The sequence below is a fragment of the Schistocerca piceifrons genome, chromosome 11 (assembly GCF_021461385.2).
Source record: "Schistocerca piceifrons isolate TAMUIC-IGC-003096 chromosome 11, iqSchPice1.1, whole genome shotgun sequence".
Classification (NCBI taxonomy): domain Eukaryota; kingdom Metazoa; phylum Arthropoda; class Insecta; order Orthoptera; family Acrididae; genus Schistocerca; species Schistocerca piceifrons.
In genome coordinates this window covers 99,026,979-99,052,960 of record NC_060148.1, presented here as the reverse complement: position 1 = coordinate 99,052,960, position 25,982 = coordinate 99,026,979, and the positions used below count along the sequence as shown (strand labels likewise).

At 46.3% G+C, this 25,982-nt stretch overlaps 1 protein-coding gene across 3 annotated transcripts in view; it reads left to right on the top strand.

The window, feature by feature from the left end:
• Positions 1-25,982, top strand: part of LOC124720416 — a 331,791-nt gene that overhangs the window by 126,424 nt on the left and 179,385 nt on the right. For all 3 annotated transcript variants that reach the window (XM_047245766.1, XM_047245767.1, XM_047245765.1), the window contains one exon: positions 678-740. In XM_047245766.1, the coding sequence (XP_047101722.1) occupies positions 678-740 (63 nt within the window). The remainder of the gene's footprint in view (positions 1-677; positions 741-25,982) is intronic.

The following is a 25,982-nucleotide window of genomic DNA, read 5'->3' as shown; positions in this document are numbered from 1 at the left end:
CTTTGTCAACAATAGACACACATATGCAATCACACACATTCGTGCAAACGCAACTCACACACACGACTGCAGTCTCAGGCAGCTGAAACAACACTGCGAGCAGCAGCACCGGAGCACGATGGGAATGGTGGCAGGGTGGGGGTAAGGAGGAGGCTGGCGTGGGGAGGGAGCTGATAGTATGCTGGGGATGGCAGAGAGTTAAGTGCTGCAAATTAGATGGAGGGCTGGGGAGAGGTGGGGAGGGAGGGTGGCGGGTAGTAGCAGAAAAGGAGTGAAATAAAAAGACTGGTTGTGGTGATGGAATTGGCGGCTGTGTAGTGCTGGAATGGGAACAGGGGAGGGACTGGGTGACAGTGTGGTTTCAGTTGCCTGAGACTGCAGTTGTGTGTGTGTGTGTGTTTTGTTGATGAAAGCCAATGGTCGCAAGCTTTAATTGTGAGAGTCTTTTTGTTGTGTCTATCTGCGACTCGGAACCTCCGCTATATGGTGAGTGGCAACTTTCCTGCTCATAATGTTACATTCCGTCCTGGATTTTCCATTGTGTAATAATAATAATAATAATAACATAGAAGCAGCTAAGGAATGACATCATAATTTTACATTTATTTAGTTGATTTTAATTTTGATTTCGATTGAGAATACACTTCTACATATAAGTGAAATGTTCACTGTTACAGGGTGCCGCGGATTCGCCACCAAGTGATGGATTCAGAGTGTCTGCTATTCCTCATGTTAAAGAGGTGAGATATGAGTGCTTAAATATTTTGTGTAATTATTATGCACGCTCACACACACACACACACACACACACACACACACACACACACACACACAGTGAGGATGCATGGCCAAAGCTGTTCTCTGACAACGTGAAAGCTAATGTGGACATGCAGCAAGAAGATTTGCTTTTACTAGGTGTTGATTCTTTATTTGAGAAATTCTCTGCCGCTATCTTTCAATAATGGTACTGCAAAACTGGCTGTTACACAGTATTTCCTCTGTTGCAAATTTCCCCTCCAAATTGTTGTGTGTACTCTCAAACCATAATTTTCTAACTTCAAAAGTGTTACAAGTTGTTCCTTAGGGGTGTAGTTGTTGAAGCTTTTGACTTTATTGTTTTGGTAGCTGACAGATTTGCTACTTATGTGCAGAGGAAGTGTTTCTCAGTATTTCTTTAAGAATGACAACATATTTTTCATAGTTTTGATTGTTGCACCATTCTCTAAAGTTTGTTAAAGCCAAATTATTTTTTAGAAGTTATGACACATCCTGCTTCATTACGAAGTGTGTTAATTCATATCTGATGCTGTCCTCTCTCAACTGTGTTCATAATGAGGTAAGTTGTAGTGTAACTTTTAAAATATAATTTGGCATTAAAAAAAAAAAAAAAAAAATCAACAGAACATATTCATAAAGTTGAATTGGACCTTTAGCAATTTATGTTGTTGACACTGTTAGTCAAAAATGGCACGATAGCTAAAAATGTGATTGTGAATTATACATTTAGTAACAGATAAGCTGTAAAATATTGTCATTTTTAGAAATTGGCCAGGAGCAAGTACATCTCACACTCTGAGTCTTCCACAGAAACTTGATTATGAGTATGCTTATAGGTAGTTTATGCCCCCCCCCCCTTCCCTCCCTAGGAATTGAGAATCTCGATGATTTTTTATGGTGGCAACATATCAGTCCCAGGCACTTCAAATCGCCCGAGAATGTTTTATTTTTCAGTTTGAAGCCAGACAACATTGCAAATTAACAATCTTTTTTGCCCCCTTGTACTGTGAAACCTTGCTTCTTGCAAATTTTATGACTGTAGGTCGGTGGGCAGTAACCAATAGGTTTTGATTAGTAGGTCTGCGAGCAGCAAAACATATGACCCAAATGGCTGCATCTTTTGTCTGCATTGACTTAAAAGCTAACGTTTATTATGCCGCCAAGATTGCATAGTCCTTTATATGTGGCACAAAATTTTAACCTCATACGTGTACCCTTTCCTGAGAAAAAAAAGGGTTTAACAGATGGTCAGACGGATAGTCATATAATTTTCATTTCATTAACTTAGAGGCTTGTGTGTCTTACACATCCAAGAGACTATAGACGTTAGTATGTTATGTAAATTTCAGTGTGATATGTCTGCTGTTCCCCAGAAAAAGAGTTTCTATCTCTTGTTGTTTGGAAGCAATAAATGTTTGAAATCTGTTCCTTTGTTTTGAATAGCCCTGTCTCTTGCTGTAGATTTATGAGGCTTGTTTTGAAAGTAAGTAAAGTTTTGAAATTCTGCCGCTGCAGTGAAGTCCGCATTCGGTGCAAGCATGCTGTGTTGGCGTGCTGCTCTGTTGGCAAGGCACAGATGCCGTTACAGAGTTCTTCGGGGTGTTTATGTTTGAAATGCCTCCTCGACTATAAATACGTGTGGTTTGTTTCTTAGTGCTAAAGATGTGAAAACAGTTGAAACTCATCATCAGATCAGTGAAGTGTACGGAGAAAACATTATTATGAGCAATGGGATGGTACGGAAATGGGCGACAGATTTTAAAGATTGTCATATGAATGTGCAGAATGAGGAACAGGGACCTTAAAAAAATGTGCCGCACAATCCAAAACTAAATGTGTGGCGTGCTGACTTAGTAAGTGGATCTTTTTGCTTTATGACTGTGCCCTCCACACACAGCCGATCGAACTTGAGAGCTGTTGCATCATTTGGATGGGAACAATCTGACCACCTTCTATACAGCCCCAATTTAGCTCCCAGTGACTACCAAGTGTTCCTGCATTTGCAGAAGCATCTGGGTGGTCAGTGCCACGACAGCAACGAAGATGTCAAAACAATTACGTTGCAGTGGTTGTCGAAATAAAGTGACAGATTTCTACAAGGGTGGCATTCAGAAGGTGGGTGTATGGTACATTATGTGCCTTTATGTTTGTGGGAGTTGTGTAGGAAAGTAGATTAAACTTCAGGCCTCGGTGTAACAATACAATTGCTAAAAAAAATCAAATTATTGTATTTTTATTTCAAAATGGTACTTATTTCAAAAATCAGCCTTGTAGTTGCCCCTGGTGCAATTAACATGTAATAAATGAAATGGATGTATAGTTTGGGGTACATAAAATTTCCCTTAATGGGTTTGTGCAGAAGAAAGGAACATTGCCAAATTTTAGTGACTCTTTACGTTCCGTTTTTCTGGTGATACAGTTACTAAGAGTACAGATAATAAACTTCTTTGTTGCTGTTTTCTCCCCTGAAACTGATTTTTGAAATATTCTGCACAGTTGACAAAAAAACAATTGAAAAGAAATCTTGGGGGGGGGGGGGGGGGGGGTGGCAGTGATCCACTCTTCTCTGGTGCTTGCATGCAAAAATGTAAATGTTTTCCATCTATACCACCAACATAGCAAGGTATTTTCCATTTATGGCCAATATCTTGTTTAATATGTGTGAAATCTGATTTGAGAGGACATGGCATCAATACAGGCAGCAGTCTTATTCTTTAAACCTTCATTCCATATTTCATATTTCTTGATGTGTGGGATGGTGACATATGATACGCAAGTGACACAGACTGGTAGCTTTCACCTATAGCCAAGGACCTGAAACAAGTGAAGACATATAACTACATAATATAATCTGCATTTAAAGATGATGACTGTAAGAAGGAGCAGAAGTCCTAAGAGACAGTTACCAGAGGTCAAACAAATACAATAGGAATTAGTGACGAAAGATCTGAGTTAACAAATGAAGAACATAGTGTACCAGTACAAAAAAGAAAACACAGTAAAGTTGGTAGTAATGACGATATAAGATTAAAAATGTGGAAAGAAAGCAAGCAAAATTTGCTAACAACTTTTACAGAAAACAAAGATGATGACATTGATGTATTTTCCCCCATATCAGCAAAGTTATAAAAAAAGTTAATACTGTTTCTTATTGTATTTCTTAGGCACTGTGGTTTCATTTTATCTTTAATAAAACTGTGCATGATATTAAACTGTCTTTTATGTAAACAACAATAGCTCCTGAATATGTGCTCATCACTTAATACATGTTTTTGAATGGACACTGTGTAAGTTTCTTCTGCTGACCTACTTCATATAAATGCAGCATTCATCTCTTCCTGGTATGTTATACTGAAACGTCACCATCTTCCCCTTCCAGTAAAGCGTAATAACCGTGGTGGAGTTACCAGACATTTTGCCAGACGTAGTTCTTACAAGTGATCGCATTGTTTGCCTGTTGCTGCATTCCGCAATGCACCCCCTGCAGGCGGCAACGTTGCCGTCTGCAGTTGTTTTGGGTTGTTCTCGCTGTACACCTTAACAGAGCTCTACATTTTGTTAAGCAGATCTGCACTGACTGTGTTTCAGTTTGTAGTGACTCGATGATTAGCCTCCAGGCTGTTGACCAATGTTACTCTTGTCACCCTGTGCTAATTGCTTTTTGTGACCTTCTCTCTAACTTAATTGTACTGCCTGCTCCTTTGTCTCTCTCTGGGTTCCAAGTCACGTGCGTATTCCTGGGAATAGATTGGCTGACCATTGAGCTAGAGAAGCGAATACTTGCCCATCATCCGCTTCGATGATTCTAGGTGTGGATTTGCGTGCACGGCTCAGAGATGGAACAACATTTGGTGGGCTCTAATAAAATCGCATTGCCAAAGAGACTACAGTTACACGGCACTCCTCCTTCCGTTCTTCCCGGAAGACGTCTACTGTCCTATGCACCCCTCCTCATTGGTCAAACTATTTTAACTTGAAATTTTATTTTATGTAGCGTGCCACTCCCACGTTGTTGTTGTTAATAGAGCCTTTACCCCCCTCTTCCTAATTCTTTGATTCTAATGGTGGAGGATGACTTGCAGGCAGTTGAAGCGGTTGTTACTCTATCCTCAGATACAATGTTTTAAAGCAGCGCTTCCCAACCTTTTCAGCTGGCGGATCCCTTCTACAGTCGAAAATCCTTGGCGGACCCCTAGTCAATCGAGAGCACAATAACTTTAAATTTCAGAGCAAAACCCATAGGAACTGAAAGCTTCTTAATGCAAGTGCCATATTCCCAGTGACCCCCCCCCCCCAACCCGAAGTATCAATAGTCTTTGGAACTTCATGTGACTGTTCTTCCTTTGTGGTCGTCCTCCCTGCTCATTCATTTCAACTGGAAACTTCCCTTGTGAAGGCAATGGAGAAACCGCACCCTTCTTCAATGATCCTGACTTCAGCCACGGATCCATGTTAGAAGCAATAAACTGGTCAAAAATCGACTTATGAAATAGGTAGTGCACTGACAAAGCAAGTTTAACATTTAACGATGCCTGGAGCCGCATACGTGCCAGCGAGCGCTGTGATTGGTCGACAAAGCTCGCTCCGCGCATGCGTAAAAGGTTTCAGCGCCGTGAGCCGGCGCACAAACGACCCCCATACTGTTAGGAAACAGTCGATCAGAGAAGCCGCATTCGCCGGCACTAAACTGTGTATGCGTTCTCACTTAGGAACCACAAACGCTGCTTGGGAATACGACCTGAAGTAAAAGTACACACATTTTACACACGAAAAAAAAAAGTGATGATATTGATTTTCACATTTTTATTCAATAATTTTACTTATTATTTTGCACGATTTGGTCAAAGGTGGTTGCGGACCCCCTAGAAAGAGCCGGCAGACCCTTAAGGGGTCCGCGTACCACATGTTGGGAAGCCTTGTTTTAAAGTGTTTCCGGGGCAGGGCGATCGGGATTGGGACATCTCCTGCCTCTTGCTGGGTCTGTGGGACCCCGAACCCTACCTGCTTTGCCATCTGCCTCAGTCGTCCCTCTTTTATTGTGTTCTTATTGCTTTTAGAATGGGTTTGCCGTGCTTCCTGCCACATCCTATTTTAGTTTTAGAGGTTGCACTCTGATGAATAGCGGGATGGGATGGTTGTGGGAGGGATGGCCCCTGTCACATGCATTCACCTCCCTGGTAACCACATTATTTCTCTCACTGTGTTTCATTATTGTTGGTTGAATGGATGTCCATTACAGTTTTAGTGTACTTGTTTTACTGTTTTGAATCTCCTGACTAGAAGACATTCCTTATGCTGTAACAGCCTTGACACTTAAGGGGGGTAGGATGTCAAATGGGCCGACTTGGAGTAGGAGAGGCGCCACAGGACATTTTAATTTCCACTGTCTATACGTTTACAAATAAATTCATAAAACTTTGTCACCAAGGCCCAGAAGGATTCAGGATTCACACTCATAGCAGTGGAAGTTCAAAAACATAACAAAATAATTTTTTTTACATGCAAAGTTTCGTCTTTTTTTCACTTAACATTGGCTACATTTGTTGCTATAGGTACACTTTTCTTCATAAGTAAGAGAGATTCTTCGATGAATTTTGCACAGCGTACAAACCGTACTTACAGGTGTATGAAACTCTAGAATTTATTTAATTTATGAAAAGATGAATGAGCTGTTACATTTTAAACTTAATGTTTAGAAAAAACTCAATTTTTATAGTTAATTGTCTCAGTTTATACCACAGTTTTTAGTAGATTTGTAAGATTCTAGAGCTTCATACACCAGTAAGTACGGTATGTATGCTGCACAAAATTCATCGAAGAAACTCTTTTACTTATGAAGAAAAATGTACCTATAGCAACAAATGCAGCCAATAGCAAGTGAAAAAATAAATTTCATATGTAAAATAAATTTATTTTGCTATGTTTTTGAACTTCCACTGCTATGAGTGTGAATCCTGAATCCTTCCTGGTCATGCTGACAAAGTTTTATGAATTTATTCGTAAAAGTATAGGCAATGGAAATTAAAATGTCCTGTTGTGCCGCTCCTGTTCCAAGTGGCTCATTTGACATCCTATCTCCCTTAATCGGGTTAGTGGGAGGTTGGATGTGAGTGGGGTTCGTCTTGGCACATACCTCTTGTCTTCATACACTTAACTTCTCTGTAAATTACTTCTCAGCTCTGTTACGAGTATTGCCACCAGTGTGTCGAATTTACTACTCGTACATACATTAGTCTTTCGATCGCATTTCTGGCAGATGTCACTAAAGGCCAGTTCACACTGATCGTCATGTCGCGTCCCGTCAGAACATTCCACAGTGGATTTCAGGAGGCAGAATCTAGACTGGCTGTTATGTCACATTACGGTCGAGGTTTCTCGGGAAGAAAGTTTTGACAGTTGACGTCATTGTCCATTGTCGATCATGTGACACCCGAGCTCATTTCTTCCCGATACACAGCCGTGCACTCATCCTCCGTACTTTGTTCCATTGTGATTTTTGTGTTTGCTGTCACTTGTTATTCTAAGTATTTGCTAATCATTATTTTTCTTATTTGTCATAAAGTAATTCATTTGTTGAAATTTATAATTTTATAAAGAGTGACGAAATGTTACTTGAAGCTATGAGGCAGCAGTCTGAATTGTACAATATGAGCGTCGGAAGAGGCTCAGATTCTGCTAGGAAAGAAACATTGTGGAACAAATAAAGAATGTATGAGGTCTTATTCCAAAACATCTTACCGTATTTACTCGAATCTAAGCCGCACCTGAAAAATGAGACTCGAAATAAAAGAAAAAAAAATTCCCGAATCTAAGCCGCACCTGAAATTTGAGACTCGAAATTCAAGGGGAGAGAAAAGTTTTAGGCCGCACCTCCAAATCGAAACAAAGTAGGTCCATTGTAATATGAGACACAATTTAGGTCGAATGAATGACGATACAGGTACAGTAGTTTGGTTCGAGTCGTAAGCTTAGCAATTAAGCTTTACCAGGTAGCCATCGCTATGCGTCAGGCGCTCCGTCAGTATTTATACGGGTACCCTTCCTTTTTCACGTGCTTCGTCTGGTTTGAATCGACTGCGTATTTTCCTTTGATCTGATAAGTGCTGTCTTCTTTGTTATAGGTGTTTACGTCACTCTAAGCTGAAAATGCATTACTATATTGTGTCATGCATTGTTTGTCGCATTCTGATAGTGCGTGTTTACGGCCTGTCGCCGCTCGCGGGATGGCTTGCTTTTGTGCGTGCTACCGCCGCTTACAATTTTTTTTAAAAAAGAGAGAGGAATCGTCTCATTAGCGAAACAATGGCAAGAGACTGCTATTTGTTGTTACTTACACTGCTGCTTTCTTTGATAATGATCAACAAGAACCAAATAATAGACTGCGTATGATAGAACATGTTATGAACGAGAGTTAGGCGAAAATTTTTCACCGTTTGAAAATCTTTGCGGCCGCTTCTTTAGTACATCAAATTCTGCATAGAAATTAGAGTCATCCTAGATTTAAAAATCTAGTCAGTTGCTGTGCTTCATTTCTGACTGTATCACTATTACGCATAAGAATAATACGAATATAAACATGACACGATAAGTATATTCTTCCGCGTTTGCTGTTGTCCCACTCTAGTTTCGTAGTTTATTAGGCAGACAGGATTTAAATGAGATAGCAGCAAACACGCAAGAATACATGGCAAAATGTTTATATTCGTATTATTCTTATGGTGAAGAGAATACTGCATGTGATTCACATTTCATCAGGATTAGCAACCATCTCTTCTCACTGGTAGGAAAAAATTCAGAACGTAGAGTTGGCCATATTGACAAATATCCCAAACAATCTTGCCAGTCGGATTTTCGTATTACATTGAAATTCTGCTACATTCTAAGATGAACAATACGGAATTTGTATTTACTTCGTTGGATAATGTATGAAAATGCAGTGGTCGAAACTCGGGGCGGAGAAAAAAAAGCTCGTCTTCTACCTTTTCTTTTATATTTATTTACTGACGCAGAGGTTTTGGCGCCAGTATTTATCTTTGTGCCTACAAAGCATGCCTGTGTAGCGCTACATATATTTGACGGCAGAAGTTAGTTGTGGTGGGACCTACCAACATTTTTCAGAACTTCCGTTTTCTTTGCACTCGATTCTAAGCCGCAGGCGGTTTTTTTGGATTACAAAAACCGGAAAAAAAGTGCGGCTTAGATTCGAGTAAATACGGTAAATCTTCTCACATTTGTGTTGTAATTATTATGTGCCAGAAATGGATTTTCAATAACAGTTCAGAATTACGTGCCCTCTGTTACATTTATAAAATAGATTTTTATATATACCAGTATCTTATTTAGTATTTTACAATAAAGTAGACTGGAATGTGGTGGCTACTTAGCTCCATATGAACTAACTGTCGACCAAGGGAATGGTGACCTTTTTGTTTAGTCCCTTAACTCCTGACCGACCATTTCAGCCAGAAAAATTGCTAATGTTCCATTGTTTCCCAGTGACAGCAGAAGAAAATTGGCAGAAAACTGTGAGTAGAACAGAGATTTTACTTGGAGGGAAGTGGTAAATATTAGTCAGAAGGACAGAGGAAGGATGAACAAGACAGGAACATTTCCTTTAGAACAATGGGAAGACTTTTAAAAAATAATAATCATTGCAGACTCAAATCCAGAGTAATTTCTCACCAATGAGAGATTTTTAAATCGAGTTGTCAGTCATAACTGCAAGAAGGAGATTTTCAGAGTCGGTCCAAATCTTTTTGTGGAAGTAAGTGATCAGTCTTGGCAACGATAGTTATGCAATTTAGATTGAGGACACAGATTTTTTTCTTTGCTGATCATTGTAATAGTCTGTTAACACACGCGAGGTTTTCATTTCGTAATGGGATTCAGAATTTTGTATTTACGATCCGAGGATGTTTCAGTGACGAATCTGTGTTCCTCGTAATAGAGAGGAACAATCTGTACATCCGGAGGAGATAACGAGGAGTGTACCGTGCAGAATGTGTTCGCACATGTGAAACATTGCATCCCCATCCGTGGTACTACGGTCCTCTGAGGACTTGGATCTTCTCAATCACAGAGTTCCAGTCGTGTTGGTTTTGAGCCCGCCTGCACCACCTACTCACTCTCACCGTTCTCAGGTCAGCTTCCACATCTTCCAGCCACCTTACGCGTGGTCGTCCTCTCCTTCTACTGCCGGGATGTCCCACCGTCAGCTTCTTCGGGAGCCTCTCTTCTGGCATCCACTGGACATGTCCTAACCATCTTAGCCTTATCATTTTGACTGAGGTTACCGAGCCAGTTTCTGTGTACAGAGACCTTATTTCTTCATTAGTCCTATTTCTCCATACCTCTCCTTCTTTTACAGGACGAAAACTCTTCCTCGGCAATTTCCTTACCCAGATTCTCCTCCAAATCGTCCGTCAGTACCTGTGCCTCACTGCCGTACGTAAGAACTGGTTTGACCGTCGTTTTGTAAATTTTCGGCTTCAATTTACTACTTAGGTTCTTATTTTTGAGCACGGAGTATAGTGCACTTTGATATGTTGGCAGCCGTAATTCGCTTTGCTATATCTGTGCTCGGTGATCCGTTTTCTGTCTGCTGAAAACATTGCACTGCCAGAAATCCATTCCCAGCTATGCAAAATCTATGTAGACAAGTGTATGAGCGTACAACACGTGCGCAAATGGTGCAAAGAGTTCGAGAATGGGCGTACTGATGTCCACGATGAGGAGCGTGCTGGACAGCCATCTGTTTCTGACAAAGCAGTCGCAAAAGTGGAGGCAGCGGTGCTCTCAGATCGAAGAGTGACGGTTCGTGTGCTCTCCGAAATGATCCCTGATGTCAGCGAAACCTCTATTGACAAGATTTTGACGGAGCGTCTAGGGTATGCTAAGGTTTGCGCGAGGTGAGTACCCAGAATGTTGACCGAAGACCACCGACGTCAATGTGTTGAAGCGTCCCGAGAACTTCTTCGAGATCACGGAACTCGTGACGAGGAATACCTCGACTCCGTCGTCACTGGAGACGAGACTCAGGTGCACTACTGCACACCCGAAATCGAAGAACAGTCCAAACAGTGGAAGCACCCAGAGTCTCCGAGATCGTGAAAATTCAAACAGACGCAAAGTGTCGGCAAAGTGATGGCAACAGTGTTTTGGGTCAGGAAGGGGGTACTGTTGTGCGAGTTTGTGCCCACCGGTACAGCAATCGACGCTGCCAGGTACTGCGAGACACTGCAAAAATTGCTCCGTGCAATGCAAAACGAGAGGAGGGGTATGCTGTCCGAAGGGGTGTGTTTCCATCAGGATAACGCTCGACCGCACACCGCTAGAGCCACCGACGAGCTCATCACAAAATTTGGAAGGGTAATTGTGAAACACCCACCCTACAGCCCGGACTTAGCTCCAAGTGACAACCATCTCTTCCCTGACACGAAGAAACACCTGGGTGGAGAGCATTTCGGCAGCAGAGAAGAGCTGGAAGAAGCGATTCTCAGGCATCTGCGCAGCTTGGCGGCAGGTTTTTTTTTGGCTCGGCCACTCAAAAGCTTGTACACTGCATGCAAAAATGTATTGACCTCAATGACAACTATGCAAAAAAATAGGTTGAAGTCTGAACTTTCCAAAAATGTACGCATTCATGAAATAAACATGTTTCACACTGTGGGAAAAAAAAAAAAATTAGGAACCTTATTTTACAGACACCTCTTGTAAGATTCAAAACAAAAACACTACTATCTTATGCACCAACCTAATACAGTGACATTGGCAGACCACAAAGTTTTTGTTTCTTTTCCCTGCACTTTAGTTCCCTTTACGGATTTCTCCTCGGTTTCCTTCACATCTTCATCTACGTGCTGACTGAATAACATTGGCGAGAGGCTGAAATGGTGTCTCACACCCTTCTCAAGTTCAGCAACGCAGCAAAGAAATTATACAAAACCAACTGTTCTCACAAATCAGTGAGTGGTTCCAAAAAGATGGTGGAATTGTCATGTGTGACATTGTCCCATCAGTAGCAGGTAAAGCCTTTCTTAATAAGAGAAATTTGGTAACATCAAATATAAATTTAAGTAATATTGAAAAAGTAAAATTGTCAGCAACCTGAAGTTTGTGTAGAAAACAACAGTGCTTTGCTAGACATGGTTCTGTTGGTGTGCTGTCCCCCTGGCCAGTTATGGGAGGACATATAGTGACCATATAAAGTGGACTCCAAGCCGTGGTACGTCGTGGCATCTTTCGTGTTGACAAATATTGCCAGAGGTGAAAGGTGCGGGAAGTGATTGTTTTGTCCATAAAAGGGCAACATTGTGAAAGTTGTAACTATTGATAAATATAAATAAAACAGTTTACTGTGTCAGTCACTGATTTATTTTTTTCTATTGCGCATTATGGCGGTTCACGCCATCAGCTTCCAGCTGAGAACTGTGAAGTTACATTGCTGGTGGTAGTGAAGAGCACAAGTGCCTTTTTACAGCCGCAGACAAAGTGCAAGACACGGTATGTTGCCATCAAATAGGAAGAAAACAAGATTTAGCAGATGTTTTGTAGCCACAGTTTTTGGAAATGAACCATTTTGTTGATGTAGGGTGAAATCTTGTCCCAATTTGGAATATAAATTAAGAAGCTTTATTAGCAGAAAATCTATTCATTTGTCTATCCGGATAAATCGTCCAGAAGTTAAAAGGTCAATTATTATGCAAGAGGATTTATTAAGGAGCAAGTCTTGTTTCATATGTTTTATTATTTTTTCTGATGCATTACGCACGTGCCTAAGGACGTTAATATTGTACTTGGCATAGTGACGTGCAAAGTAATCGGAGGTAGCAAAGAATCTTCTGCACGAACTGTGCGATCGAGGAATACGGGTGACCAGAAGATTATTATAATAATGTAAATGCTGATGTATGGATCCTCTCGTTATTCTTCGGAAGTGTGGAGTTTGTTAAGAACAAGATGTACCTAGTTGATTACCCTCCAATCACGTTTTGTAATTAAAGTCATAATAAAAGCCTTCCTATAAATCAGAGCCGACGAGTTCTGGTTTTAGTCAAAGTTTAGCTCTGCTACAGACATAATTAGAATTATCAACAAGTTGGGGATTTGCAGGCTCCTCCAGGCTGAAGACCAGTGACAAGGTAATTTACAAATTAAGTGAATCTCCGTAATATGAACAAGTCACTGCAGTTTCCACACTCCTTTGTTGGTGGATCTATGGATGAAACTGTGTACCTTAGTGAATAACACGGGGAGAATTTCTTTGTCATTCCAATCAGAATTGTAGGATTTTTGCAATAAGACCCACTCTGCCCATTGGTAGAAAGCCAAGACTGCATTTTTATTACTCTTTTTACCTGTATAGGATCTCCTCTGGAAATTATTCTGTTTCACCTTTCTCCAAGTAGCTTTGTACCATGGCTGGTCCCCTGACTTTGCCAGAGTCTGTGCCTGCTGGCAGCCTATCTACTTAAAAAAGGGAGCTCAACTTTTGCCCGTACAAAACTTCATTCGTGGATACAATTGTTTCAGACAGACACCGTGTGCAGTAAGTACATATCCCATTATCAGTTCTGTTAACGTATAAGAAAGCATCTTCGTGATTGTCTTGTGAACACACTCAAGCGTGCCATTTGCTTTAGAATGAAAAAGGGTAGTTCTTCATTTATTAATTCTCAAAAGCTAGTAAACGTGCACAAATCTCGTCAGGGCTTCCGAAAGGTAGAACCAGGCTGTTGCCTCAGTTTCCTTTGCTATATCAGCAATTTGAACTAGAACTGCATTGAAATACAGTGAAATATGGTCAGTAGTAGACAAAATGCATTTGTGTTCTTGTGTTGTTTGTGGTAATGGTTGTAAGATGTCCACGGCTCCCCATCTCAAAAGGTGTCGAGGCCTCAGGCAGAGTTTCCAGCAGCACTCTGAGTTTAGTTTGTTGTGCTCACTGTGCACAAGGAATGCGAGCGCAAATATAATCTTCAGTATTGCGATGTCACCCCTCCAGAAATACTTCGCCGCTACACGAGCATTGTGGTCCGATTTTCACTATGCCGAGCTAGAACGCAGTCGTGATGCTGTACGATAATATAGTGCAGGAGCACTTTCGGTATTACCAGCCGAGTTCCTTGTGGTTTACGATATAAAATGGAAACTTGTTATGCAGTTTGTGGAAGTGTAGCGTACTGCTTGCATTCTTCGTTCTACTCCTGCACCTCTTGCAATTCGGCTGTAAGTACCTCATCTGCTTTTGGACACAAACTGTTTGGATTAGAGCATCATCATTTGGTGTAATTTGCTGCGATCTTCTCGTAATTGTATTCACCCGGCTTCAGAGACCATCCTGTCAGTCAATTACTCGGACTTTCTAAAATTAGCATGAGCTCGCTCAACTCACTGTAAAACATTTATTATAAATAATTTCCTCTCCATTGTGCTGATGCAATGTGTAACCGACTGGTTCCTTTTCATCGTGTTTCTTCTGACTAAAAACATGGAATAGAGTGCAGTAACTAGCTTCACATGGTAGAATAAGTAGTTCTTCAAAATTTTGTTCAGTTAAGAGAGGGGGTTTTGTCACAACATCTTTTTAACTTTTTTCATCACCATTTCACGTTCCATTATACGAGTCAAAGGTACTATTTTTCAATAATATAGTTAAAGGCTATCTGTGATAGTAATTAGCGAGAACGAGAAATGACTCTAGCTCTTTCACAGTTTTTGATGGTGGGGAATTGTCAACTGCTTCTGTGAGATGCGGGTCAGCTTTTATGCCAGCAGAACTTACAATGTGGCGCAGGTATTTTACCTGACACTGAGTTAAAGAACACTTTTCCAACTTTAACCTTAGGCTGACAACTTGTAACCCAAATAGTACATTTCTCAGTTGTTCAGCGTGTTCCTATATCTTCCGTGAAAAGTCGGCGATTTCATCCAGGTATACTAAATACGTGTTGGGTTCCAATCCGTGCAGTAATAATACTGCAGACTTGGGAAAAGTGATGGGTGCAGTGCATTCCTCAAGCCAAAAGACAGTCTAAGAAACTCGTACAGTCTAGAAGACGTGAAAAATGCAGTGTCGGGTGTGTCCCGAGGCGAGATTGCAATTTGACGATAGCCTGTCTTCGTAGGTAGAGTGGTAGAATATGTACAGTTTCCCAATTGCTAGAGTATTTCACGAATATGAGGCAGCACACACGTGTCGGGGGTGGTTAGCCCGATTCAGTGCTCACGAGTTGACGCAAAGACAGTTAAGTTTTCTTGCCATTAATGATTTCTTTTGGGTCGTTGCTGTTAGATGCTTTCCTCCACAACTGATTGTAAATGATAGGGTATGCTCTAGGGCAGGCTCATACAAGAATTGCGCCCGCGGGCGCCAGGCAGTGTAGTTCAGCGCCCCGTCCGCGACCGTGTGTCGCTAGTGTTGGCATAGGAGAGAGAGAGAGAGAGAGAGAGAGACCACACACCACTGCTCTGCGGTGGACTGTCCCGCAGTCAGATCCAACGCAAACAAAATAACCGAGGAAGCGCACCTCTGTAAAACAGGCCGATGAGCGGTAAAACGAGCAAACCATTTTCCGTTTAGGTAACAACTAGTGTTCGTGTGGCAGAATTACTGCGCAAAGCTTTAGACAACAATATCCAAAACAAGAATTGAAGAACATCTTAGGTGTTTTCTGACCCACACGTTCATTCTATTAGTACAGCACATGCAAAAATGGTTCAAATGGCTCTGAGCACGATGTGACTTAACTGCTGAGGTCATCAGTCGCCTAGAACTTAGAACTAAGTAAACCTAACTAACCTAAGGACATCACACACATCCGTGCCCGAGCCAGGATTCGAACCTGCGACTGTAGCGGTCACTCGGCTCCAGAATGTAGCGCCTAGAACCGCACGGCCACTCCGACCGGCCGCTGCACGTGCAAACTCGTCATATGTACAATAGGCGTCTTCTGAAAAATATATCAGTTTCTTAAATGAACTAGAGTTATAAATATTCTATTTTAGAAATAACATTATGTAAGGGATATAGAGTCTCATTTTTACTGTTAGCAGTTACAAGTAAGTATTTTTTGTTATACTTCGGACTACATCTCTTTGTATCCCTTTTTAGAGTTTAGAAATCGGATCCTTAGTTTGCTGTTTTGTACGTAATAATTTTAACCGATCAAGTTTGAAAAGTTATTAAAAAATAGGTTATAAAGGTTATAAAGCTCTTTATCTCTTACAGTCAACATTGTTAAACAAGACAATTAACATTTTACACTTTTTTCTTTTTCGAGGAAACGGTTTTGTCAATGTTTGATGCAATATTCCCTGAGACTCATAACCTCAAAGAATTAGTAAAATTTTTATCGCCAAGTATTGAACGGTTCTTAGTTTTAGCAAGCTTTAAAAGAGAGAAAAAGTGCTCACAGATATACGTGGAACCGAGCATTGAGAGAACTTAGACCGCGTGATTGTGCAAAAGAGGATATTTCTCTCGTGGAAGACAGCTGTAAAAGTCATCTGAAGTTTTACACATGAGAAAGCGGTTCTTCAGGCGGATATCGCACTGCAGGTCAATCAGCTCTAGTTGAAGCACTTATGAGACGTCCTATGACGAAGGGAAAACGGGCGAAAAAATATATCTAAGGCCAACTGAAGCTCACTTATCTCCAAAAATCTGTTTTCAAACCGTTCTTGTAATTCGTTCTTGTAATTTTTTTAATGCTTCAATCGCCTGCACTAAATCAACGACATAGTGATTTTCGCGTTGGAGTGAAATGTTCAAAGTATTTAAATGACCAGTAAGGTCACTCAAAAAAGCCAAATTCGCCACGCACTTAGGATCACAAAGTAATTCGTCTGGACATCCTTTCATTTCCAAAAAGGTATTTATTTTGTCCCTCAAGGAGAAAAACCGATGAAGCACCTTTCCTCTGCTCAGCCATCTTACTTCGGTGTGGTAGGGGATGTCCGGGTAATCTGCCTCGACATCGGCCAGAAATTCTTTAAATTGGCGATGTGTGAGTCCATGCGAGTGAAGATAATTAACCGTTCGAAGAACTGTGTCTGTAACATTTGTTATGTTGACAGTCTTCGCACAGACAATGGGCTGTCGCGAATAAGGAACAGCCAACTTCAGCCATTTTTGACCTCACGTAACTCAGAAATCCAGTGCGTACCCCTCGTAGCGCAGGGGCTCCATCCGTTGTTACACTGATCAGGCGTTCCCATTTTAAACCCATTGATTCTGGTTCATTGATTGTGGTTCTGTCTTTTAATGGTATAAGATTGAGAAATTCTTCGGTGACACCTCGAATAGAAAATGAAATGAAGTTTGCCACTCTCTCCATTAATTGCTGCTCAGCGAGCAACAGTTTGAGGCGAAAGAGCTATTTTTTTCAAATTTTTCCGTGAGGTCTGGTGGACAAATAGAAGCCGCCGAGTCGACCAGGCAATCCTTGATGAGATTCCCAGCAGCAAAGGGTTTCCCTGCTTTCCCAATTCTCAACGATCATTTGTAACTTGTGCACAAACTTTGCCCACCTGTTTCCTGCTCGTACCACTCCAAAAAAGAACGTAAAATTAATTTTGTACAATCCTGTTTTTAAAACACTTTTATCACTTTAATGATTAATTATTTCATTCATTGAAACTCAAATAAAGAACTAACAAAAAAGATTGGTTTTAGATGCATTTTCCCCCAGTTCCGCTGAAAAGTACAGCGATGTGTGGTCGCAAAATAAATTCTTATCTGTTGCAATATTTTCATACAGCGGCATGACGAGGCTCGGCGGGCGGTTTGCTCGACCAGCTGAGCGACACGGCTCGGCCACTGCGACAACACACAAATTCTCCCAGGGCGCTGGCCGCGGGAGGTCGTGGGTGCTAGCGCCCCAGGGGCACAGTTTGGACGAGCCTGCTCTAGGGCTTCTGTGCTATGGGCCATCCATTCGTTATCAGAATTTCACGCTGTGTTAAATATGTGGTCGGAAAATATCACCTCTCCTTATACAGCCACGCAGATTCCTTCAACGTGGGATATAGGAAGTGTGTGTCTGGTTCTGACAAAAGCATTTAATTTTCCTGTGAATTGGATTCTAGAGGTGGCATAATTTGACACACTTCTTAGAACTCCAGTGTAGTTTCTTCATTTTCTTTGAACTTGTGCTGTTCCTTGTCTAATGTCACAACCTTGCATATACTGGCCAGTATCGTTCTGTGTGAAAATGTTCCCTCTTGAGTGTCAAAACTATCCGAACCTACTAACGTGCAGATTTTTTCCATTTATGTTCTCTGTCCTAGGATGCCTGTTTTTGCATAAATCTGCAGGTGGTCTAGAACTCATTTCTGGTGAGCGTGTCAACCAGAAAAAACATTTCCTGCAGGAGGTAGGATTCTGGTTGTCACCCAGAGGACTCTCCCTGTTCCAACGCAAACAGTTTTAGGAGCTCAGGCTCTCGACACGGAAATAGAGCAAATAGGCACTTTTACTGGGTTTCTCAAGTGCGTGTAGTTTTGTCACTGCCAAGTTGGTGGATTAGTTTTGACACTGCCAAGTTGGTGGATTGGACTGAATCAGAAGTCTACTATGCTTTGAAAGTGGTGCAGGAAATATTTCCCCAGAATAGTGCCAAAATCGTGGCCTCTTTTTGATCCCTTCCGTGTCAGTCTATACTGTCCACCTCCAGTCTCCATATCGACACGACGTGTTCCTAATGGACTAATAATTTCAGTCCGTAGCCCACTAATGCGGAAGCTTGGCCTTTTCTGCTTGTTGTTAGGGGTCACCTGCTCACCCTTGTCTATCAGAATCTTAACAGGCCTATCTGTGATGTTGCCTTGCACAATTGTGTTTACCACCTCTTTAACTCACAAAAATTAACTTCATCAGCGACTTCGTGGAGATTTGGGAGTGGTGAAGACTGGCCCCTCTGCCATTTCCCTGCCAGATCTCCCGTCGACTCCAAAACTTCTCGGTCCTCATCTGCCTCTTCCCTGTCTGTTCCGTGATCGGTTGCAGTTGGCACTTGGGTGGCCTGTCTCTCTATAGTAAGTATAATGAGTGGTGTGAGACTTAATAACGATACGATCCGAGTATTTCCAATGTTCGCAATTTATCTTCATTGTTTACACACACCGGAAGTCGTTGCCACAGGGAGAAAATTAAACAGAACGATCAGCCAGCTCTCCTTGCAGACCTAGGTGTACTGCTTTCTGCAAAGATGAGTATGACACCATCTTTATCTCTTCACTAATCTCTGGGTCAATACCCTCATTAAAATATCTGCTAGAATGAATTTTCACTCTGCAGCAGAGTGTGCGCCGATTTTAAACTTCATGACAGATTAAAACTGTGTGCCGGACTGGGACTCGAACCTGGGTCCTTTGGACAGGAGGCCTGTCCCCACAGCTCGTACTCTGCCAGAGCCTGGGCTCCTGTGTTCCAAACTTCTCAGCAGTTCTCCTACAACCTTGCAGGACTAGCGCTGTGGAAGAAATGATATTGTGAATACATGGCTTAGCCACAGAATGGGGGATTGTTTTCAGAATGAGTTTTCGCTCTGCAGCGGATTGTGCAGTGATTTAAAGCTCCCTGCAGATTAAAACTGTGCGCAGGCTCGGGACTCGAGCCCGGGACCTTTGCCTTTCGCAGGCAACTGCTCTACTGACTGAGGTATCCGAGCACTACACACAATCTGCCCCCACTGCTACACTTCCGCCAGTAGCTCAACTACCTTCGAAACTTCAGAGACGTTTCTCGCTACCTCGCGGGGCTGGCAGTCCACAAATTGGCGCACATTCCACTGTAGATTGAAAATCTGGAAACAATCCCCCAGGTAGTGGTTAAGCCGCGTATCCACTATATCTTTTCTTCCAGGAATTTCACTCGGCTATCGACACCGGTCGGTTAACGAGGCCACGTTCACGACGCCCACGAGAACTCTCTGCGTGCAGCCGAAAGGTACTGGCTAACGACGTGGGCCGGTTCCTGCAGTCTGCCGTGCACTCCCTGGCACCGGAGACACTCCACCTGCAGCCCGATCGCACAGACGACACGCCGAAGGCGCAGTGTACGTCCGGGCCGACCGCTGACCACAGTCAGTCTCCGAAGCTGAGCCGCGAGCTGGCTTCGCCGCAGCTGCAGAAGTCCTCTTCCACTGAGGACATCCTCGATGACGACATCCTCGACGACGATACTCTCTTGTCAATGTCGGCGTGTGAGCTCAACAAGAAGTTGTCCGGTTGGCCGTTCGAGGTGGTATTGCGCATCAAGAAGAGGCGGCGTGCGCTCAAGAACCGCAGCTACGTACAGAACAGCCGCAGCAAGCGGCTCCAGCAGAGCCGGCACCTGGAGGCCACGAACCGTATGCTGGTTGCCGAACTCCGGCACCTCAGAGCGGAGCTGGCACGTGTCACGCAGACTGGCGAGCTCGAACTGCAGCCCAGCTGCACGGCCAACGCCGCGGTAGAACCCCCAGATTTGCTGGTGCCGGTCCCTGCCGGCTGTGTGCCCGGAGGCACACCCGTCGACTCAGACGGCGACTTTCGAGAGCCGGCGGCACGACTGCCGCTTGTCGCGTCGACCGCCTCCTCTGCCGAGGACGTCCTCAGTGACGAGGCTCTCCTGTCACTGCCGATGTCCGAGCTGAAGGAGAAATTGCGAGGCTATCCACGGGAGGTGGTGATGCACCTCAAACGCAAGAGACGCACGCTCAAAAACCGCAGTTACGCGCAGGTTTGCCGCAGCAAACGGCGACGGCAGCGCCACGTGCTCGAGGTCACCAACCGTACGCTCGTCGCCAAGCTGCATCACCTCAGGGTTGAACTGACCCGCATCGCACGGGAGTGCGACCTGGACCTGCAGCCCGGCTGCACGGTTGACGTCGCAGTGCCTCCGCGGGACGAGTCTGTTCTGGTCGCCACCTGCCGGGCGCCGGGGCCGACGTTTGCCGTCACTGGCGACTGTTCCGAGCTGCCGGGTGAGTACGCACCGCGGCGGCACCGTGGCGAGGGACGGGTGCTGTCGCAGCCACTGGCCGTCAGTTCGGCCTCGCCCCCGGTGCACCGCCACGACCGGCCACGGCTGCGACGATACGAGCTACTGCCGCCGGAGCTAGAGCAGGCTATTTTCACAGACTCTTCCGTTGAGGATGTTCTCGGTGACAACACTCCCGTACCGCTGTCGCCGTGCGAGCTTGACGAGAGACCGCGCGGCACCCCTTGTGAGAACGTGGTGCACCCGAAGCAGAAGAGGCGCACATTTGCAAACAGCAGCTGTACGCAGAACTGCCACAGTGAAAGGCTGCGACGACACCGGGATCTCGAAGTTGACAGTGATGGGCAGATACGGTTGCAGCCGCCCGTCGATAGCTCTGTTTCGCCTGCGGTGCACCACCGTAACCGGTTGCAGCAGCACCACTGCGACCTGACGCCACCCGAGCCGGAGAAGACCACGTCCACCGCCTCGTCCACCGAGGAAGTCCTGAATGATGACACTCTAGTATCGCTCACGATGTGCGAGCTCAAAAAGAAACTGCACGGCTACCCACGCAGTGAGGTAGTACGCCTCCTGAAGAAGCGGCGCAGGCTCAAGAATCGCGGCTACTCGCGGGACCGCCGCAGGAAAAGGCTGCGACACTGCCGGGAGCTCGAGGTCGACAGTGAGGACTCGGTGCTGGTGACGCCCCCGGGCGCCAGCTCCGCAGCATCCCACCAGATGAAGCGGCGGCAGAACCACGAGCAGGCGCAACCGCTGGTGCAGCCTCCACAACCACCGCCACCGCCACAGCAGCAATACACCGTGTCGACCAGCTCCTCCGTTAAGGAAATCCTCAGTGATGATGCTCTCGTGTCACTCTCCACATCTGAGCTCTATAAGAAACTGCATGGCTACCCACGCAAGCAGGTGGTGCGCCTCATGAAGAAACGGCGCAAGCTCAAGAACCGCATCTACTCACGGGAACGACGCAGGAAACGACTGCTACAGCAACTTGAGATCAGCAGTGAGGAACAGGTGCCGGTGCGGGTCCTGGACACAAGCTCAGTGTCGTCTGCAGCACAGCAACAGCAACACCACCACGAGATGGCACCAACACCACCACCACCACCATCTCCGGCACCACCACCACCACCACCACCACCACCACCACCACCACCACCACCACCACCACTTCCACCTCTGCATCTGCCTCTGCCTCGGCTGCAGTATACTGTGTCCACTGCCTCTTCCACCAAAAACCTCCTCAGTGACAATGATCTCTTGTCACTCCCTATTTGTGAGATCTATAAGAAGCTGCACGGCTACCGGCGTAGAGAGGTAGTGCGCGTAATGGAGAGGCGGCGCAAGCTCAAGAACCGTGCCTACTCGGAGGAACGCCGCAGGAAACGGTTGCGACGGCGCCAGGAGCTCGAGGTCGACACTGAGGAGCGAGTGCCGGAGTGTCCCCCGGCTAACGGCTCCGTGTCGTCTGCAGCACACCACCGGCCGCCACAGCAGCACCACCAATCGGAGCAGCCGCCACCGATACCGCCTCCGCCGTCTCCACTTCTGCTGCCGCCCTCGTGTACTGTATCCGCCGCATCCTCCACAGACGGAATACCTAGAAACGACACTACAGTGTTGCCGTCGACGTGCGAGTCTGACGACAAACTGCACGACACCGGAAGTGAGGTGGTGGTGTGTGTCGAGCAGAAATGGCACACACTCGAGAAACGTGGCTACACGCAGAATGCCGGCAACAGACAGCTGCGACAGTGCCGGGAGATTGACGGCAACAGTGAGGAGCGGTTGCCGGTACATCCACTCCTCACCGACTCTGCCTCACCCGAAACACGCCACTGCCACCAGCCGCAGCACGGGCTCACCGGCGAGCTGAGCTGCAGAAGTAAACAGCTACAGAACCGAGAACTAGAGGTTAATGCTGAGGAGCACGTGTCCGAGAGACCCACGCGTGCAGGTTCCTTCTCGACTGTGGAGCACGACTGCCCTCGACGACACGGGCACGAGCTAGCACCGCAGCTGCCGTATGCCACCTCCTCCACCGAGGGCACTGTCGGCGTAGACACACTCGTGTCACCGTCAGTGAGTGAGCTCGACGAGGAGGTGCACGGTCCTCTGTGCAGTGAGGTGGTGTGCCTCAAACCTAATTGGCACAAGCTCCTCAACTACAGCTACACGCGGAACTTACACGGCAAACTGTCGCGACAGCTTCAGGATGCCAGTGTCGAGAGCGAGGAGGGAGTGCCGGTTCTGCTGCCGAGTGTCGGTTCTGTCTCGTCACCGGCACACTGGCCAGGACAGCAGGAGCGCGACCACGAGCGGGCACCACAGCCACCGTATGCCGTGTCCTCCACCTCTGCCACCGAAGACGTCCTCAGTGACGGCGCTCTAATGTCACTGTCACTGTACGAGCTCCGTAGCGAGCTGCGCGGCTACTCACCCGAGGTGGCGCTGCGCCTCATGCAGAAGCGTCGCAAGCTCAAGAACCGCGAGTACGCCCGGGACCGCCGCAGGAAACAGCTGCGGCAACACAAATTGCTTCAGGTGGAGAAGCAGTTAGCAGTGCGGCCACCGGACACCGATTCAGTCTCGCCCACCGTGTGTGTTGACGACCGGCTCCGACGGCAGGACCACCGCGAGCTCGCACCGCGGCCACCTTGCTCCACCGGAGACGTACTCACTGGTGACAAACTCGTGTCATTTTCGAAAATCGAGCCTGATGAAAAATTGTCCGATCGTGTACACGAGGACGTGGTGCACCTCGAGCAGATGTGCTGTACAGTCGAGAATTGTGGTTACGCACCTAACTGCTGTAGTAAAAGGCTGCAACAGTGCCGGGAGTCCGAGGGTGACAGCGAGGAGCAGATTCCGGTACAGCTGTCGAACACCCCACCTGTTTCAGTGGCACCTCACAACCGACACCACCGGCCGCGACAGCAGCCCCACGAGGAGGTTCCATTGCCTCCTCCGCAGTACACCGCCTCCTCCTCCTCCGTGGAAACTAACAGTGGTAACACTCTTACGTCACCGTCGACGTGCAAGAATGACGACAGACGGCACGGTACCCCGTGCGAAGTGACGAGGTACCTCGAACAGAAACGGCCCACTATCTGCACGCAGAATACTGGCAGCAGACAGCCAGTACAGTCTCGGGAGTTGGAGTGTGACGGCGAGGAGCGGGTGCCGGTGCGACCGCCGTGCGAAGACTCCGTCTCGCCCGAGGCACACCGGCCACGACAGCAGCACCGGAACGAACACGGCGACAGCAGCAAAAGGCAACAGCACCAGAGGCTAGAGATCGCCAGTGGGGAGCACGTATCGATGCGAATGCCAGATGCCGGTACGGTCTCGTCTACAGCACACGACTACCGACAGCACTGCCCCCGAGATTTGTCACCGCAGGTGCCGTATGCTGCTTCATCCACCGAGGATATTGTCAGTGACGACACAGTCGACGAGAAGCTGCACGGTTCTCCGTGCGAGAAGGTGCCGAGCGTAGATTGGAAGTGGCCTGAGCCCCAGAACCTACCCGGCAAACATTTGCGGCAGTACCGGGAGGTCGGTGCCGAGAGTGAGGAGCAGATACCGCCGAGTGTCGGCTCCGACTCACCGCTGTCACACGATCGCCTCCTCGGGGAAGCACGACAACCGCCGTATACCAAGTCCACCGCCGAGGACATCCTCAGTGATGACGCTCTCGTGTCATTATCGTTGTTCGAGCTCAATAACGAGCTGTGCGGATACCCACATGAGGTGGTGACGCGCCTCGTGCAGAAACGGCGTAAGCTCAAGAAACGCATCTCCTGGCACAAGTGCCGCAAGGAACGGCTGAGACAGGTTCGGGTCGACATCGAGGAGCCGGCGGTCTCGTGGCTGCCGGGCACCGGCCCTGACTCGTCCGCTGTACACGACTGTGACCAGTCACGACAGTATCGCGACTGCGAGCTGACGCCACAGCCGCCAGATGCCACCTCCGCCGCGTGTTCTGCCGAGGAGATCCTCGGTGACGACGCTCTCATGTCTCTGCCAATTTCCGATCTCGACGAGAAGCTGCAGAGCTATCCACCCGAGGAGGTGGTGTGCCTCGAGGAGAAGTGGCGCACGCTCCGTAACCAGAATTACGTGCAGGACGCCTGCCCAAAACAAGTGCGACAGTGCCGGGAGCGTGAGGTCGACGGTGCGGATCCGGTTCTCGTGCGACTGCTCGGTACTCCGCCTCTCTTGTCGGCAGCTCGCCACCTGCCACGACAGCAGCTGCGACGAGAGGCTTCGGCACAGCAGCCCTACTGCACGTGCACTACATCCTCTGCCGAGGGTATCGTCAGTGACGACGATCTCGTATCGCTGTCAATTTGCGAGCTCAACAGGAAACTCCGAGGCTACCCGCAGGAGGTCGTAATGCACCTCAAGCAGAGGCGGCGCACACTCAAGAACCGGGGCTACGCTCAGATTTGTCGCGTCAAGCGGCTACGTCAGTGCCGGGCCCTCGAGGTCAAGAACCGTACGCTCGTCGCCAAGCTGCAGCGCCTCAAGGTGGCGGTAGCACGCGTCACGGAGGAGCGGGACCGGTACAGGCAGCAGCTCGAGCGGCGAATGTGCCGGGCCGACCCTGCGTCACTCCCTCGTGCTGACGGCACTCCCACAATCCTCTGACACGAGTTTGTGTGAGTGTCGAGCGGTCTGTAGTGTAGTCTGCCAGGGAGAGGGCATCTGAGGAAGCTAGAAATGAGGCGAGAGGTTTTTATAGGCAAGACACGAACAGATCACTGACCGATCGAGACGGTGGTGGCAAGTGTCGATTAGTGTCGGAATGAAGTCCGAATCCGTACTCACCTCATTGGCGGCGTTTTTACCCGAACAAACAGCTGTTGTGTCGAGGGGACGATTCGATCCGTCACGTAGGCCACAGTGAGGTTATACTGAGAGTGTGTTTGAAAAAGTGATAAAAAATAGGAAGAAATCTTAAGTCACCAACAAAAAGTCCCGGTACTCCCCATAGACGGGTAGTGCCTTGCACAACTTGATACCGGCGATTGAAGTATAAAGAAAGCTAAACATTTGTACTTGGCATTCTTCACGTAATGTAGAGATCCTGGGTTTTTCACGCGATCAGTAAGGATGAGTTTGGTCCGCCTCAATTTTTTTTAGTAAGTACAAGACTCCTTCACAGCCATTACAGTAAAACAGTAATCGTCCTCGACCAGAACTGTACAACGAA